The sequence below is a fragment of the Castor canadensis genome, chromosome 2 (genome assembly GCF_047511655.1).
Source record: "Castor canadensis chromosome 2, mCasCan1.hap1v2, whole genome shotgun sequence".
NCBI lineage: Eukaryota > Metazoa > Chordata > Mammalia > Rodentia > Castoridae > Castor > Castor canadensis.
This window is the reverse complement of record NC_133387.1, coordinates 168,162,709-168,177,162: the sequence shown is the minus strand read 5'-3', so window position 1 is coordinate 168,177,162 and position 14,454 is coordinate 168,162,709. Positions and strand designations below refer to the sequence as shown.

At 34.6% G+C, this 14,454-nt stretch overlaps 1 protein-coding gene across 21 annotated transcripts in view; it reads right to left on the bottom strand.

Annotated features, from left to right (window-relative positions):
- The window catches only part of Arhgap32 (Rho GTPase activating protein 32), a 301,921-nt gene that overhangs the window by 64,472 nt on the left and 222,995 nt on the right, over positions 1 to 14,454 (bottom strand). For 19 of the 21 annotated variants that reach the window (XM_074066349.1, XM_074066354.1, XM_074066359.1 and 16 more), the window contains one exon: positions 14,024 to 14,105. The exons of 1 other annotated variant lie outside the window; for it this stretch is intronic. In XM_074066349.1, coding sequence (XP_073922450.1) covers positions 14,024 to 14,105 — 82 coding nt within the window. Of the gene's footprint in view, positions 1 to 2,158; positions 3,374 to 14,023; positions 14,106 to 14,454 lie in introns of those variants that run through there. One more of the 21 variants, XM_074066366.1, reaches the window with a different exon arrangement.

The following is a 14,454-nucleotide window of genomic DNA, read 5'->3' as shown; positions in this document are numbered from 1 at the left end:
TATTATTCTTTTTGGGATGACATTTATTTGTATAGTCTCTCATAAAAATAAAAGTATAGCAACCACTTAAGAACATCAAAGATAACAGAACTACTAAAATAACACATTAAGTTCTAGAAATCTGAAAATTAGAACCTTAATCCTAATAATAGTGTAAAAGCTACCTTTTCTGCAGATTACTTTTTCTTTTCCTGTTACATTAAAATATAATCACATTCACTTGAATGTCACACATAATCCTTTGCACTTTATTAGACTATGTAGGCTGATATGGAACATTAATATAATCATGGGTGATTTTATGGGGGTTATTTGTTTTTGTGGGGTTTTATTTGGCAGGAAATGGAGAGAAGAGATTCAATACTCAGACAGTATGGGACTGATAATGAGGTCTTTTAAAGGCAAAAGTCTTAGAACCCTCCTCTATCAATGACCTGACCTTTAGCATGGTAAATATGTCACAGGTTTTGAAGTCAGATGGATCTGGGGGTTAGAATCAATTCCTTTAATCAATTATCTTCCAAACTGCAAGATCTTGAGAAAATTACCTACTAAAATCTCAATTTCTTCACCATTTAATGAAATGACAACAATAATAGCTATCACTAAGGGCTCCTATGACACTTACATGAAATGATATATGCTAAGTACTTAGCTCTGTGTCAGAAAACAGGAGCTATTTTTACTACTATGATTTCTCTTCATCTTTGGTCTGAAAGACTCTGGGACTCTCCTTCAGCATAGGGCTAACCAGAAACCTGACTCAGCTTTCTAGACCAAGTTCAATCCACCTGGCTTTATATGCTCAACTGAGAACTGAGCTCACCAAGGAAAGGTGAAGACAAACACAGGAACTTTTCTAGTTTTTCCTTCTATAATTTTCTTAAACATAAACAATCTAAGTATTTCTGATTTCTGCTCTCTTCTACCAAATACCACATAATACCTATTTAATACCTGAAAATAAAGAGAAGTTACTCTGTCAGACCATTATATGAGTGACAGGTGCTTTCTTAAAAAGTTGGTTTTGAAAGAGAACTGTGAATTCTGAAATTCCCTCACTTATGGTTTTGAAAATTAAAATACTGATGATCATTTAAGCAACAATTTATTAATCTTAAAAAAATCAAACTTAACAGAAATTACTTGTGATTCAGAGAAAATACTGCTTTCTATATTATAGTAATAAAATATAGTGCAAATACTGTGTACATATGTATGTATATAGAAAAATGATGCCTGCTGAAACTATTGTGGGAATGGGAGGAGGGGGATAAAGGAAAGTGTTGGAGGGGGTGAATTCAAGTATGATATATTTAATACATTGTAAGAACTTTCTGTAAATGCCACAATGTATCCCCAACCAGTGCAACAATAAAATTTTTAAAAAAGAAAGATTTTAAATCTTTCTGTATTCGGTTATAAAAGGGGAAAAAAAAAAGGACATAATGAAAAGCATTTATCATCAAAATCTACAGAAGCACCACATGATATGAAGTATCTTTTTAGTTGTAAAATCTGAGAATACAAAATATTTTACAGATGTAAATGGCTATATTTGCTAATGCCAATGGAAGGGAGGGTAAAATGCTTAAAGGAAAGAGGAAGAAGAGCTTATGTTAATTGAAGCAGCCTCTTATATAGCCTAAGCAGTGCTGCCTATGTTCCATTAGTCAATCATTGAAATAGTATTAGCCCACAAGAAAACATTTTAAAATTCTCTCTCTCTGTATATATACACACACATATATATATACATACATACATACATATATGAATATATACATATGTATATATGTTGCTTAAGCTATAAAGGCATGTTCTTTTAATCCTAAAAACTTTTGTTATATTAATCTCAGGTCTTGAAAACATTCTCTGCTGAGTGGAAACAGAGAAAATAAGTATTTTGTTAGACTTAGTAGGAAAATAATACCTATGTAGCACAATTAACAAAACCCTTCTTCAAGAAGCAATCAATCGCCTCTACACAAATAAGACAAATATTCATGCTGAACTATTCAATTTCCCGATAATTAAATAATGAGCCACTCACTTGAATAATCAAGATAACATGTGCCCAAATATAATCTAAAAATAGTTTCATATTCAAAATATCATTTGAATCAAATATTTGAATAACCGATTGAGATTTCCTTACCTCTTGCTGTGGTGCAAGTTTTAGGATCAATATTTAAAATTATTCCAAGTGACTGTATTTAGCAGTAGACATGACAGGAAATGACAGTTCTGTATTCCCTGCAAAAGCTTAGAGAATGAATCACAATCACACCGGCTCAGACCATATCCAGCACCAGATGACTTGTGGTCCACAGCACTTGAAGGTGCTAGCTTTGTTTTTGGGTCCCCCTTTCCACAGAGCTTTTCTTGGGCCTGATTTTGGCCTATGCTGGAGACAGCCTCATGTAAGCATTCTGCCTTCCAGAGCTTAATCCTCCTCTCTCAGCATGTACTGCTTTGCTACAGGAACGCCCCAGCCTAAGCTCACACTTGCAGAACAGGCTTCCCCAGCCTGGCTCCACCCATCAGCCTCACACAGGTGAGCATTTCCTCTTAGAAGTCACCCCAGTGAAACTGACATATTTTACTGTGTTCTTCATCCTTAAAGAAGTTTCTTACTATCCAGGTGTTTTTTATCTGCTAAATACATGGGAGACAGTATATCCAACAAAATGATGGCACTTTAGGCCTGGTAAAATAAGAAAAGCAAGGATCAAACAGGAGTACTGCAAGTAAAAGGCGAAGTCATGAACTTATAGCAGCAGGCTGAAGAAATCTTCAATACCTTTCTTGATACTAAGCTGTGATAGTTATTCTACAACACATTTAAGATATCAATTTATACAACCTGAGTGAGAAAAAAATATAATAGGGAAAAAATTAAAGATTTCCTCAAAACTGCAAATCCAGAATTTTAAAAAAGTCCCTGAGTATGAACTCCTTCCACTGCCCAGGTGCTAAGTGTGCACCTGCACTTCACCCATGGAATCCTCCATAGTGCCGCTTTTCCTCCACCAGAATCATTCATGAAAAAAAGTCCTTGCAATACTACCAAATTGGTATTCAACCAAGCTCATCTTGTGGCTTTAAAAACATTCTTACTATTTAACTGAAGTGCAACATGTTAAAGAGAGTCATTTCCCATACTGAACACTACTCAACTGTGCTTACTTATGAACTGAAACAAATGAACTGAAAGACCTTGACATATTTCCTTTTCCAAGTGGCTTTTTACTAATTCCAGTGTAAATTTCACTTTCAGTTCCTGTTCATGTCTTTAACAAATTAATATTATATCATTATTGTTATGTGCCATAGGCACAATTCTAAGTAATTAAAAAATTCTTCATCATAACCCTATGAAATTGATCCTATTATTATCCATTTTATAGATGAAGACACCAAGTCATAGAGATTAAGCAATTTGCCAACGAGGCACAAATGGTAACTGGCAGAGATGGGATATCCATAAAACAGTCATCACCAAGTACTACACCAAGATTTTATGTTGTTTATGTTGTTTACTGCATTTGTTAATTCCTTCCTCTCTGAACACAGCTCTGAAGAACAACAACAAAAAGGTATTGATAAACGGTAGGTCACAATAAGGAAAACAATGAATTAATTTGATTCTAAAATGTAAAAGGCCATAGAGAATTCCAAAATGTGGCAAAACCAAAACATGTTAATTTTTTTACCAATAAAACAACTGTGGGTTTATGGGGTTTCTGAGTACAAATGAGGATCCTAAAATTTATTCACAGTGGAAAAGGCAAACCCACTCTTCCTTAATTTCACACTAAAACCACCCATCTATCTTTACCCTTTCTCTGGTTAATACTAAACACAGGCAAGGGAGGACAAGGAAAAGAGTTTAAAAAGAAAGAGAACAAGAATAAAGACAGGGAGAGGAAGAAGGAAAAAAATAGCACATAATGTAGAAAAGCCAATTGGTAAATACTCAGTATAATTCATAAGCACCTCATTTTACCGAAGATATAAACATAGGGCATAATTGCATTCCACAATCATTTCCTGGGTGTGGGAAAATTGCATAACTAGCAACAATAACTCTCACCTAAAACCTAAAAGACTGTTACATGGTAAGGGAACAAGTACATGCACAAACTAATGGATTTCCTGATTTTGATAATGTACTATTTTTTTTTCTTTTCTGCTGTACTAGGGTTTGAACTCAGGACCTACACCTTGACCACTCTACCAACCCTTTTTTGAGATGGGGGTCTCACAAACTGTGTGCCTGGCCTGGCTTGGAACCTCAATCCTTCTGATCTCTGCCTCCTGAGAAGCATGAGCCACCAGCTCCTGGCGATAATGCACTATTTAGATGTAACAACTGGGACCTCTCTGTGCTATTTCTGCCTTCTTCTCAGACTTTATTTCAAAATAAAAATTTGAAAAGCAAGCCTGACTGAAAAGGCACTGTGCTCTGTCAACTGTTTATGGCAAAGGGATCATCTGTCACCTTTCTCTAATATGGGATGAAATAAGATGTATCTTTGTGTGGGCAGGAGGGGCAATAAGAAAATCCACGGGAAAGGCAATGACTACATTCTCATCTTTCTATTATAAAAACTACTGGAATAATTCAAATCCCTCATACTATGTCTGCAAATTCTTCCAGCTCCATGGCCAAATATATCTAGTATCACATCACTTCTTACTGGCTTCCTTACCAGTGTAAGCCACCATCATCTCTTGCCTGGCTCATCCCAATGACTACTGACATCTCTCTTTTTCCACCCATATCCTCAATTATTCTTAACTCAGCAACCAAAGTGATCTTTCTAACAAGGTAAGTAAGATAAAGCCAACAACTTTGCTCAAAATCTTCACTGCTTTCCCATGTAACTCCAAATAAAAGCCAAAACCCCTACAGCAGTGACCAGGCCCCAGAGAGGATCTGATCCAATGCTCTGACCTCAAGCCTTGTTTCTCCTTGTGTGTGTGTATCTCGGACTTGGCTTTCTCACTGATCCTTTAGCAAACCAGACATACGTTAAGGTCAGTATCTTAATACTCCAAGTCCTCTCTGAAAAGCTCTTCTCCCAGGTATGTGCATATCTCTCCTCATCACCTTCAGGTATAGCTCAAAAGGAACCTTCTAATAATCCCTTCCCTGACCTCCTAAAATTATAACCCCACATACCACATTCAAGCAATTCCCAGTCTCTGAACCCCTTTCTCATCTTTCTTTTCTCTCCATAACACCTATCATACCATGTATTTCACTTGTTTAATTTCTCTCCCCATCTCCTCACTGGAAAAAAACCATCACAATGACAGAATCTCTGTCTATTGTGTTCAGTTTTAGCTATAGCACTTGGTATGCACTCAATACACTCTTGATCAGAAGGCTGGGGTATATAGCTCAGTGACAGAGCACTTGCTTAGCATGAGTGTGAACCTGGGTTTGATCTCAGCATGGCAAGAATAAAAATAAGTACTTTCTATAATGAGTGAATGAATGCTGGAAATAACCAAAAATGAAAAAAACCTCTTTGCTTAGGATAAGGATAAGCTTAACTTGAGGCCTATTCCTAGAAATGATCAAATGCTACATGGCAGGGTTAGAAAACATTTTTGATAAGTATAATGGAACTTCCTTGTGTTTGTAATTATCAGTCAAGAACTGTTTTGGAGCACCCATCATGCATAAAGGATACAAATTAGCATATAATGGAACATCTGTTCACAAGCAAGACAATATAGATGGGGGATGGGGGACACACAGAAGTGAAGCATTAAACTCGAAATTAGAAAACTCATTGCCATACACTATTTCCAAATAAGTGATATAAACAATGGCTACTGGAGACTAACCTGTAGTTGAGACCAGTATGATCAACATTACCTGGGAGTCATTCGAAATCATGATCTCGTTTAACAAGATCTCTCAGATGAACTGAATGTACATAAGTTTGTGAAGCAGTGGCCCTGAAGTCTTCACAAAGGGCAAGAAAAGACATTTCAGGCAGGATAAAGATTTTTAGTAAAGGAGTGGGAAGCCCAAGGTACTCTGGGAGGAGAGTAAGGAAGCATGAATATGGATAAGAAATGAGAAAAACAGGCCACAAAGCAAAGTAGTTTCAGTATTTGTGGAGTGCCTTATTTTCTAAACTGAACATTTTTGTATGTAATTCAGGCACAGAAGAAAATTACCAAGGTTTTCTGAAGATAAGTATTACATGACAAAAGTTGAATTATAAAAATTTAATTTAGTACCAAATATTCAGCAGGCATTAATTGTGCATTCACTGCATATACATCTTATAGGGAGATAAACATGAATGGGACATTTCTGCCACCTGAGAGGAGAGCACAATTTAGTGAACAAGTGAGATAAGTGTATTTACATTTGACCAGGGTTAGGGACAGATGCTTTAGGGAAACTCTCATGGAAGAACTGGATCATGTCCTGAGTCCTGAAATATAAGGAGGATTTTAAGCAGCAAGATGGGGAATAGAGCATTTCAGGCTATAGGAAGGAACAATGGAAAGCTTTGAAACCAAGTGACATGTTCAGAGAACACAGCAGATACCAGACAAAGGAACTGGGAAATGACTTCAACAGGAGGACGGAAAGGAAAGGTGGCTGGAAATACCATAATAGTCTGCAGTCGTGCTTTATATATAGTGAGGAAAGACTGAAAGATATTTTTTGAGTTAAAGAGAATTAGAAAGGATGATGATTGAAAACAAGATTTTCAAATTAGTTTCCTTAAACAATTTTCTTTATCCCCAATTTAACCAATCTTTTATTCTAATTTCTATTCCATTGATATAGCCCTTGTGGGAATTCAAACATACTTTTGTTTACTATTATTGTAATAAAAGCAAAAGATTAAATAAAAATTGTACTAAAAAAATAATAAACTTTATTCAACATTCTATAGGGGGAAGAATTCTGGATCTTCAGTTAATCATACATGAGTTGACTACACTGAGTGCTTGGTACAATGCCTAGCACACAGTAAGGACTGTGTGAGTGTTGGCTGTGATTACTGTTAGGCATCAGAAGATTTCAGTAAGTCACAGTTAGGAAACCTCAAAGTCTTTTAAATTTTCTGAGTCTCAGGTCTAAAAGGGGGTAGTGTAGGATTGAACAGAAGAAATACATTCCTTACCCCAATCAGTCACAGGGCTGTACCAAGATTCAAGTTCGATTAAACAATAGAAACACAAGTTTCATAACTCTAAAGTACTTTACAAATACATGGCATTATAAATTTTCTGTTTTTTCCTAATACAGTGTGAGAAAATATCTTGATCTGACCTTTGCAAATATATTCAGAGGGAAAACTTCCCAGGCATTCTAGCATTTTAGTACTCTCTGACTCTAACATCTCCTAGGATGCCAACTTTAGTATCTGATCTTAAAGTACCAGCCTCCTGAACACAAGTAACCCTGTGTGCGATGGGAAGAATATTAAATAGAACACTCCAAATAGGATAGGTAAAAACTTGGACCCCTTTCACTTGACATATGAATGTATGGTCACCTCATACTGAAGTTACATGCAAAGAACATTGACTACAAAGGAGCAAAAAGCTGAAGCTCAAAGAAAGAGAAAACAGAAACAACCCAGAAGTAAGCAAATGAAAATAGAGAAAAACTAATTAGGCAGCATTGCAAATAAAACAATTTTTTGCAAAATTGTTTTGACAATTTTGTTTGACTGTCCAAAGAGGCTTTTTCTCCAACCATTGCACTATAAAAACTACTGTCATTAATTTGAAACAAACTATTTATCACAGGTACACAGTAAGATATCGACATAGGTTTATATCAAACAAGTATTTATATAAACTAAATAGATCTAGTTTCTGATGTTCAGGATTAAAATAACAAAGTAAATAAGCACAAATAGTTAACATTTACTAAGTATCCAGAGGTCTTAAGTGCCTTATCCTTAATCTTCAAAAGAATCTTGCCTTACTTTTTGGAAGAAAATCAAGTGATGTATATACACAGACAGTAAAAAGTCACATAAAGATGAAAACTCAAGACTGCCTGAGCTCTCCTCCCTCCAATCATGTTGCTTTTCATCCAGGTATATAAATTAAATAGCTGCATTATATTTACAGTTACAGAAGTATCCATTTTCAGAAAAGTTGCCTTCAAAGTAGACTATTTGGAGAGGGTAGAGGCAGGGGGAGATTACAGTGGGTTTTTTTTTCTTTCTCTTTTGCATTTTATAAAGTAATACATGATCACTATAAAGGATCTGAATAGCACAGAAGCAAATAAAAATGTAATGTCTCTTACTGTCCACGGTCCCAGTGCCTTTCTTAGCTAGATAGGCTCCTTCCAGACCCTCTTCTATAAATTATACCTTCTGTGATATGCTTTTTTACATCAGAAAAAAACATCCCTAGGCTAGTATATAGGCTTCTACCTCATTTTTGAAGTTGTACAGTATTATACAGTATGAAGTATCAAATGTATTTTGAAAGTGTGATTTCTAACATTTGTACATTAAAGCAATGGTGCAAAGACTATTCATCTGGATGGGAAATGTATTTAAAAACTATAAAGTGACCAATCAAAAATGGTAAAGGAAATAAGATATTTCTGCAAAGAAGATATACAAATGGGCAATAAGCACATGAAAAGAAGTTAAATATCACTGTATTTTTGTATAATCACTACCAGTCACAGAACATTAACAGCATTCCAGAATCCTTTCTTCAGCTCATCCCAGTCAATCCCCCATCCTCTACACTATCAGATCTGTCTACCCCATCTTCTCTTGAAGGATGACTGCTATCCTACCTTTGAATACCTCAGAATGTCCTTGAGTTTAAACTAAGGATTCTGGACTTCATAGTGTAGAGGAAGTTTTATGCCTATCCAAAAACCAAGAAGATAATGTATTATCTTTGAAAAGTGTTTTTGTTTCACCTTTCACATATTGGTCCATTCTTCTGGAATGGATTTCTGTCCATGGATTAAATAAGAGTCAAGCATCTCTTTTGTTTATGCTGAGATGTTCACTGACCCAGCACCCTTTATTAAAATGATTGTCCTTTTGACATTGCCTGATGTCACCTTTGCAACAGGATTGTTTCTAGAATCTATTCTGTTCTATTGATCTATTTGTCTATCCTTCCATTTATATCAGGGTACTAACTAGTAACATTTTCACACTAAACCTTGGTATCTATTATGGTTAAGTTTCACACTCTTTGTTCTTTAGAACTGTCTCAGTGACTCTTGGCTCTGCATTTCCATATCAACTTTATAATCAGTTCATATATTTTGGGTGGCACTGGGGTTTGAACTCAGGGCCTCACACTTGCTAGGAGACACTTCATTGGCCCTTTAAAATCAGTTAAGAGTCACTTGTCAGTTTCCATAAACATCCCAAATCAACATTTAGAGTGTTTCTTAGCAACTTCACTCATTGGGCGCAGACCTCCAGTTTCTGTTCCCCCCAGCACTATCACTTTCTCTGCACTATCAACATCTACCTACTGTCAGAGAATAACATCCCCACATATTGGGGCCACTCCCCCGCCCCATTTCTTTTCCTGCTTCACCTTAGTTTAGTAATTGTTTACTGCCTATTAACCCTCCAATGCTTCAAAGATATATATTTATATTTCTCCCTAACTTTTTAACTGCTGTTGCAAAGGTTTATCTAAACCCTTAGTCTTTAATTTCAAGAAGATGTTCATGCCTCAAAAGTGTGCTTTTCTTTTTTTTCCCTCTTCGTGTCTTCCACTCTTCTGTATCCCCTTTTTTCTTTTTCTTTCTTATAAACAAGGTAAATATGGAAATAAGCAGAATGCTAGCATGGAAATTATTTTGTAAAATCAGTCCTAGCAATGAAAACTATGATATGAAAATTGAAGTATTATATGAGCTTAAGAGATTACATAAAGCAGAGGGAAGAATCACTGAACCTGACCATAGGTCAAGTGAAAGTATCCAAACTGAGAATATGGTAGATATATGATAGACAGATAGATAAAAACAAGAGTCCAAGATCCATGAAACAATATCAAAGAATGTAACTGGTTTATAAAGGAAAAGAAATCAACAATTAGCAAAGAATAATTTGGAGATAATAGCTTAGGACATCAAAAACCTAACAAAATACATCAATAAATAGATCCTCAATAAACTCTAAGCAATACATAAACACACAAAACAAAAGATGTACTTCCTTTCTCTTCCCCTCAACCCAACCCGTTTCTTTTGCTAAGCCATGTAGCTGAACAAAATACCAATGTCTTATTCACAAGCTTCCATCTTACTTCTGCTTTTCTTTCCTTCTCTCCCTCCCACTTCTACCTTTTTTTAAGGCACCATGGTTATTTATTATCTTGGTCATCACATGGTGACTCAATTTTATTTTTATATATACAAATAATTGGACATATTGAGAACATAAAGAACAGATTTTAAATGAAAAATTTTCCTGCTGCCATTGTTGTGTAATAGTATAAGAAGCTTTAAGTTTTCATTTCAAACTATAGCTGCATTTTTCCGATTTGGCATCTAACAGTGACAGATGGCAATGTTAAAAATAAATAGAACATTCAAGTTGTTTATACTGTAGGCAAAGACAGTTTTAAAGTGTGAAACAAGCCCAGGGCTGATTGAATTTACATAATCTTTTTCAGAATATACATTCTCTTATGTCTACTTTGCAATGCTGCTAACAAAAGATAAATCACTACCCTTTAAAGGTGTGCTTATTTTTGTACTAATTACTAATTTAGAATTAACAATAACTTACAGGTCTGTGAATACACACCTATTTTCCACAACTATCATTAACTGAATAACTTTCTCAATGCTAAGTTTCTAGTGTGTCACTTTCCTTTCAAAACATGAGAGAGTATTTGATAAATACAGTTATTTTAATGCCAATATAAACTAAGTTTCAAAAACTCAGCTTATAGGACATCTCTGATAAAGTTATCAAAGATGAGATGTAATAACTTGTAAAAGTTGAGCTTACACCATAGGAAGATGGATTAAAACAATGCAGAAGAAATTAGAATGAATTTTTGATGTTGAATTGTAGCAATTTCAAAATAGTGACTATAAAAACCCATGATTGTGGATAAAGGAGAATGGTGGAGGGGGCAAATTCAAATATGATATATTTGACATACTGTAAGAATTTTTGTAAATGCAAAATGTACCCCTACCCAGCACAACAATAAAAAAAATTATCTTAAAAGGTGCCTTTGAAAAAAATCCAACACCCTTTTTGTGACAGCGCTTGAACTACAAATAGAAGAGCACTTCCTCAGTCTGATGAAGAGCATCTATGAAAGCTCAGAGCTAACGTCTTACAATGGTGCTTACTGGATGCTTTCCCTAATCAGGCACAAGGCAATGGTGCTTGAGCTTTATTCAATATTGCACTGGAGGGTCTCACCAGAGAAACTGGGCAAGGAAAAAAGGAAATAAAAGGCATTCAGACTGGAACAAAAGAAGTAAAAAGATTTCTATTTGCAGGTGACATATATAAAAAAATCACAAAGAATCCATTAAAAACTATTTGAACTAATATGTACAGTAAGCAAGGTTTTAGGATAACAGGTCAACATAAATTATATTTCTATGCATTTGCAATGAACAATAAGAAAATGAAATTAAGAACATAATTCCATTTACAATAGCATAAAAAGAATACTTTAATGAAAGATATACAAAACTTATACCCTGAAAACTACAAAGCATTGAAAGAAATTGATGAATAATATAAATGGAAAAAGATCGCATGTTTAGGGATTAGAAGACAAAATATTAAGATGGTTAGAATTCCAAAACTGACCTCCAGATCCAATATAATCCCTGTAAGTACCTCAGCAGATGACTTTGTAAAAATTGATAAAGTCAATGACAACCCAAAAACTGAGAGAAAAATATTTGTGAACCACTATCACCTGATAAAGATTTGTATCTAAAATATATAAGAGACACTTACAATTCAGTAATAAAAAAGTCAAAGATATGCAAATGGCCACTGAGAACATACAAAGATGCTGGACATTATTAGCCAACAGGAAAATGCAAATCAGAACCACAATGAGATATTACTTCATACTTGCAAAGTTGGCAATAATCAAAAGAATGCGAATAGCAAGTATTGGCAAGGATATGGAGCAACTAAAATTCTCCTGAGTAGCTAGGATTACAGGTGTGAGCCACGGGCTAGAATACTCATACATTGCTAGTGGGGCTGTAAATTTTTCCAAATGATAACTGCTCAAAAGGTTAAAAGTGGAGTTAGTACATGATCAAGCAGTTCTCCTAGAAATGTTCCCAGGAGAGATGAAAACATACATCCATGCAAAAACTTGCCCATGGATGTTTTTAGTAGCCCCAAACGGGGACAACCCCACTAAGGAGACAAAGTATTGTAGACACAAAAAATAGAGTATTATTCAGCATTTAAAAAAGGTATGAAGTATTGATACATACTATAGCATGAATAAACCTTGAAAACATTATGCTAAGTGAAAGAAGCCAGTCACAAAAGACCACATATTGTATGATTCCATTTATATGAAATGTTCAGAACAGGAAAAGATATACGGACGGAAAGTAAATTCGTGGTTGCTTAAGGATAAGGGGGTGGGTAAGGGGAAGAAGTATCAAGTGTTTACTAATGGGATATAGGAATTTTGGGGGGAGTAATGAAGATGCTCTAAAAGTAACATGATAATAATCATACAACTACGAATATACCAAAAACTACTGAATTATGTACTTTAAAAAGGTGAAATGCACATGGTATGTGAATTATATCTCATCAAGTCTTGTTTTGTAAAATGGCTAACACCATATTATTAAAAAAAGACAGAAGCCTATGTCATCACAGTAACTAATGAACCCAACAAGTACCCATACATACAATCTTCTTAATAAGTTCACCCAAAGCAGGATAAAATTGGCTTCAAAATAATTGAGAATCTTGATCAAGTAGTATAGATGACACTGCTTTGAAGTATTTTCTTTACTAAACAATAAATTGAGTCTCCCCAAAATAAATAAATTCCTATGATAGAATTGGAACTCTCTAACCCTCCGTGAAGAAATAAGCTTAGGGGTTATTACTCTTTACCTTTACCTAAATATTCTACAAGAGGATTGACTGATGTATGCCTTGGGAGCAGAAGTAGGAAAATACTAAATAAGGAAGGAATATAAACTTTTCCCCTAAGTTCTTATATACAGGTCTAAACCCTAAAGATACTTGAAGGAAAACAGTTCAAATAAATTTTGAGGCCCAGAAATTTTCTTCTCCTTTTATTGGGAGGGAAAAAAAGGGCAGAAGAAATGTATTATAAGTAGGAAAAATAAACTTGATTACTTCTTCCCTCTAATATTTTTTCTTTATTTTTATTTTCTTTTAAAAATTTACAGCAGATCAAACATTTTCATCCTAGGTATTCTGCAGAATCTTGTCCAGATTAAACCCCCAAATAAATATGAAAACTCCAACTTTTTAAATTATTTTATTCTGTATAACACTGCTTTACTTATTTGTCAAATATTCTACATATAGCACCACAAATAAACTATATAATAAATGTTTTTAATTTTGATATTCAGCTATATTACTTTTGATTTTCATATTCACTGATAAAATATTCATTCCCTTCAACTGTTACTGTTTAATTAATCATATCATCCCTATATAAAGTTCTTTAAGGCTATTTTAATGACTGTATTCACTAATAAGCTATATTCCTACTATATAATTGTAAAAGCAAATAATGACAAAGCTTAATACAGCACATAGCTCTTTAAAATTGTCTAAAAATCTGAAAGCATATAAACTTTTGTGAAATGACCAACAGAGAAATAAGATAGTAGTTAAAAGGTAAAACCACATTAAATTAAGAATGGATACTGTATTAAAGAATGTGAAGAAGACCAAAAGAAGCTATGCACTTGACTGGAAGAGAACATCCATATCTCTGAGCAGTTGCACTAATAGAAAAATACACTCACCTGGTTTTGGCACTGAGTTGGTCACTGACTGGGGAACTTTCTGGTTAATTAACTCGACACAATGACCAGGGAAGAGTCCCACCTGAAGAAAAGCAATAAAGAAAGGATTCCAAACCAGCAAACAGACCAGAGTGTGAATACTGCCAACTCAGTTCCAGTAATGTACTCCCCATAGTCCCTCCCAAATGACTGTTATTCCAAGACTCTGAATAGCAGACGCCAATTACACAAACAAATAATAAAACAATCTGTTGCTATGAGTATATACAGTTATGTGGGGTTTTCTGCCCAAATATCTAAGTCTGGTTTTTTAGTTTTAGTTTTTAAATCTCCCAAACTTCTCTTACACAATTAAAATATTTAGTTTGACCACAAGGTAGGCAAGCAGTAGGTAAAATTTTTCTTGCTTAATAATCACTTTGCTGAAAACT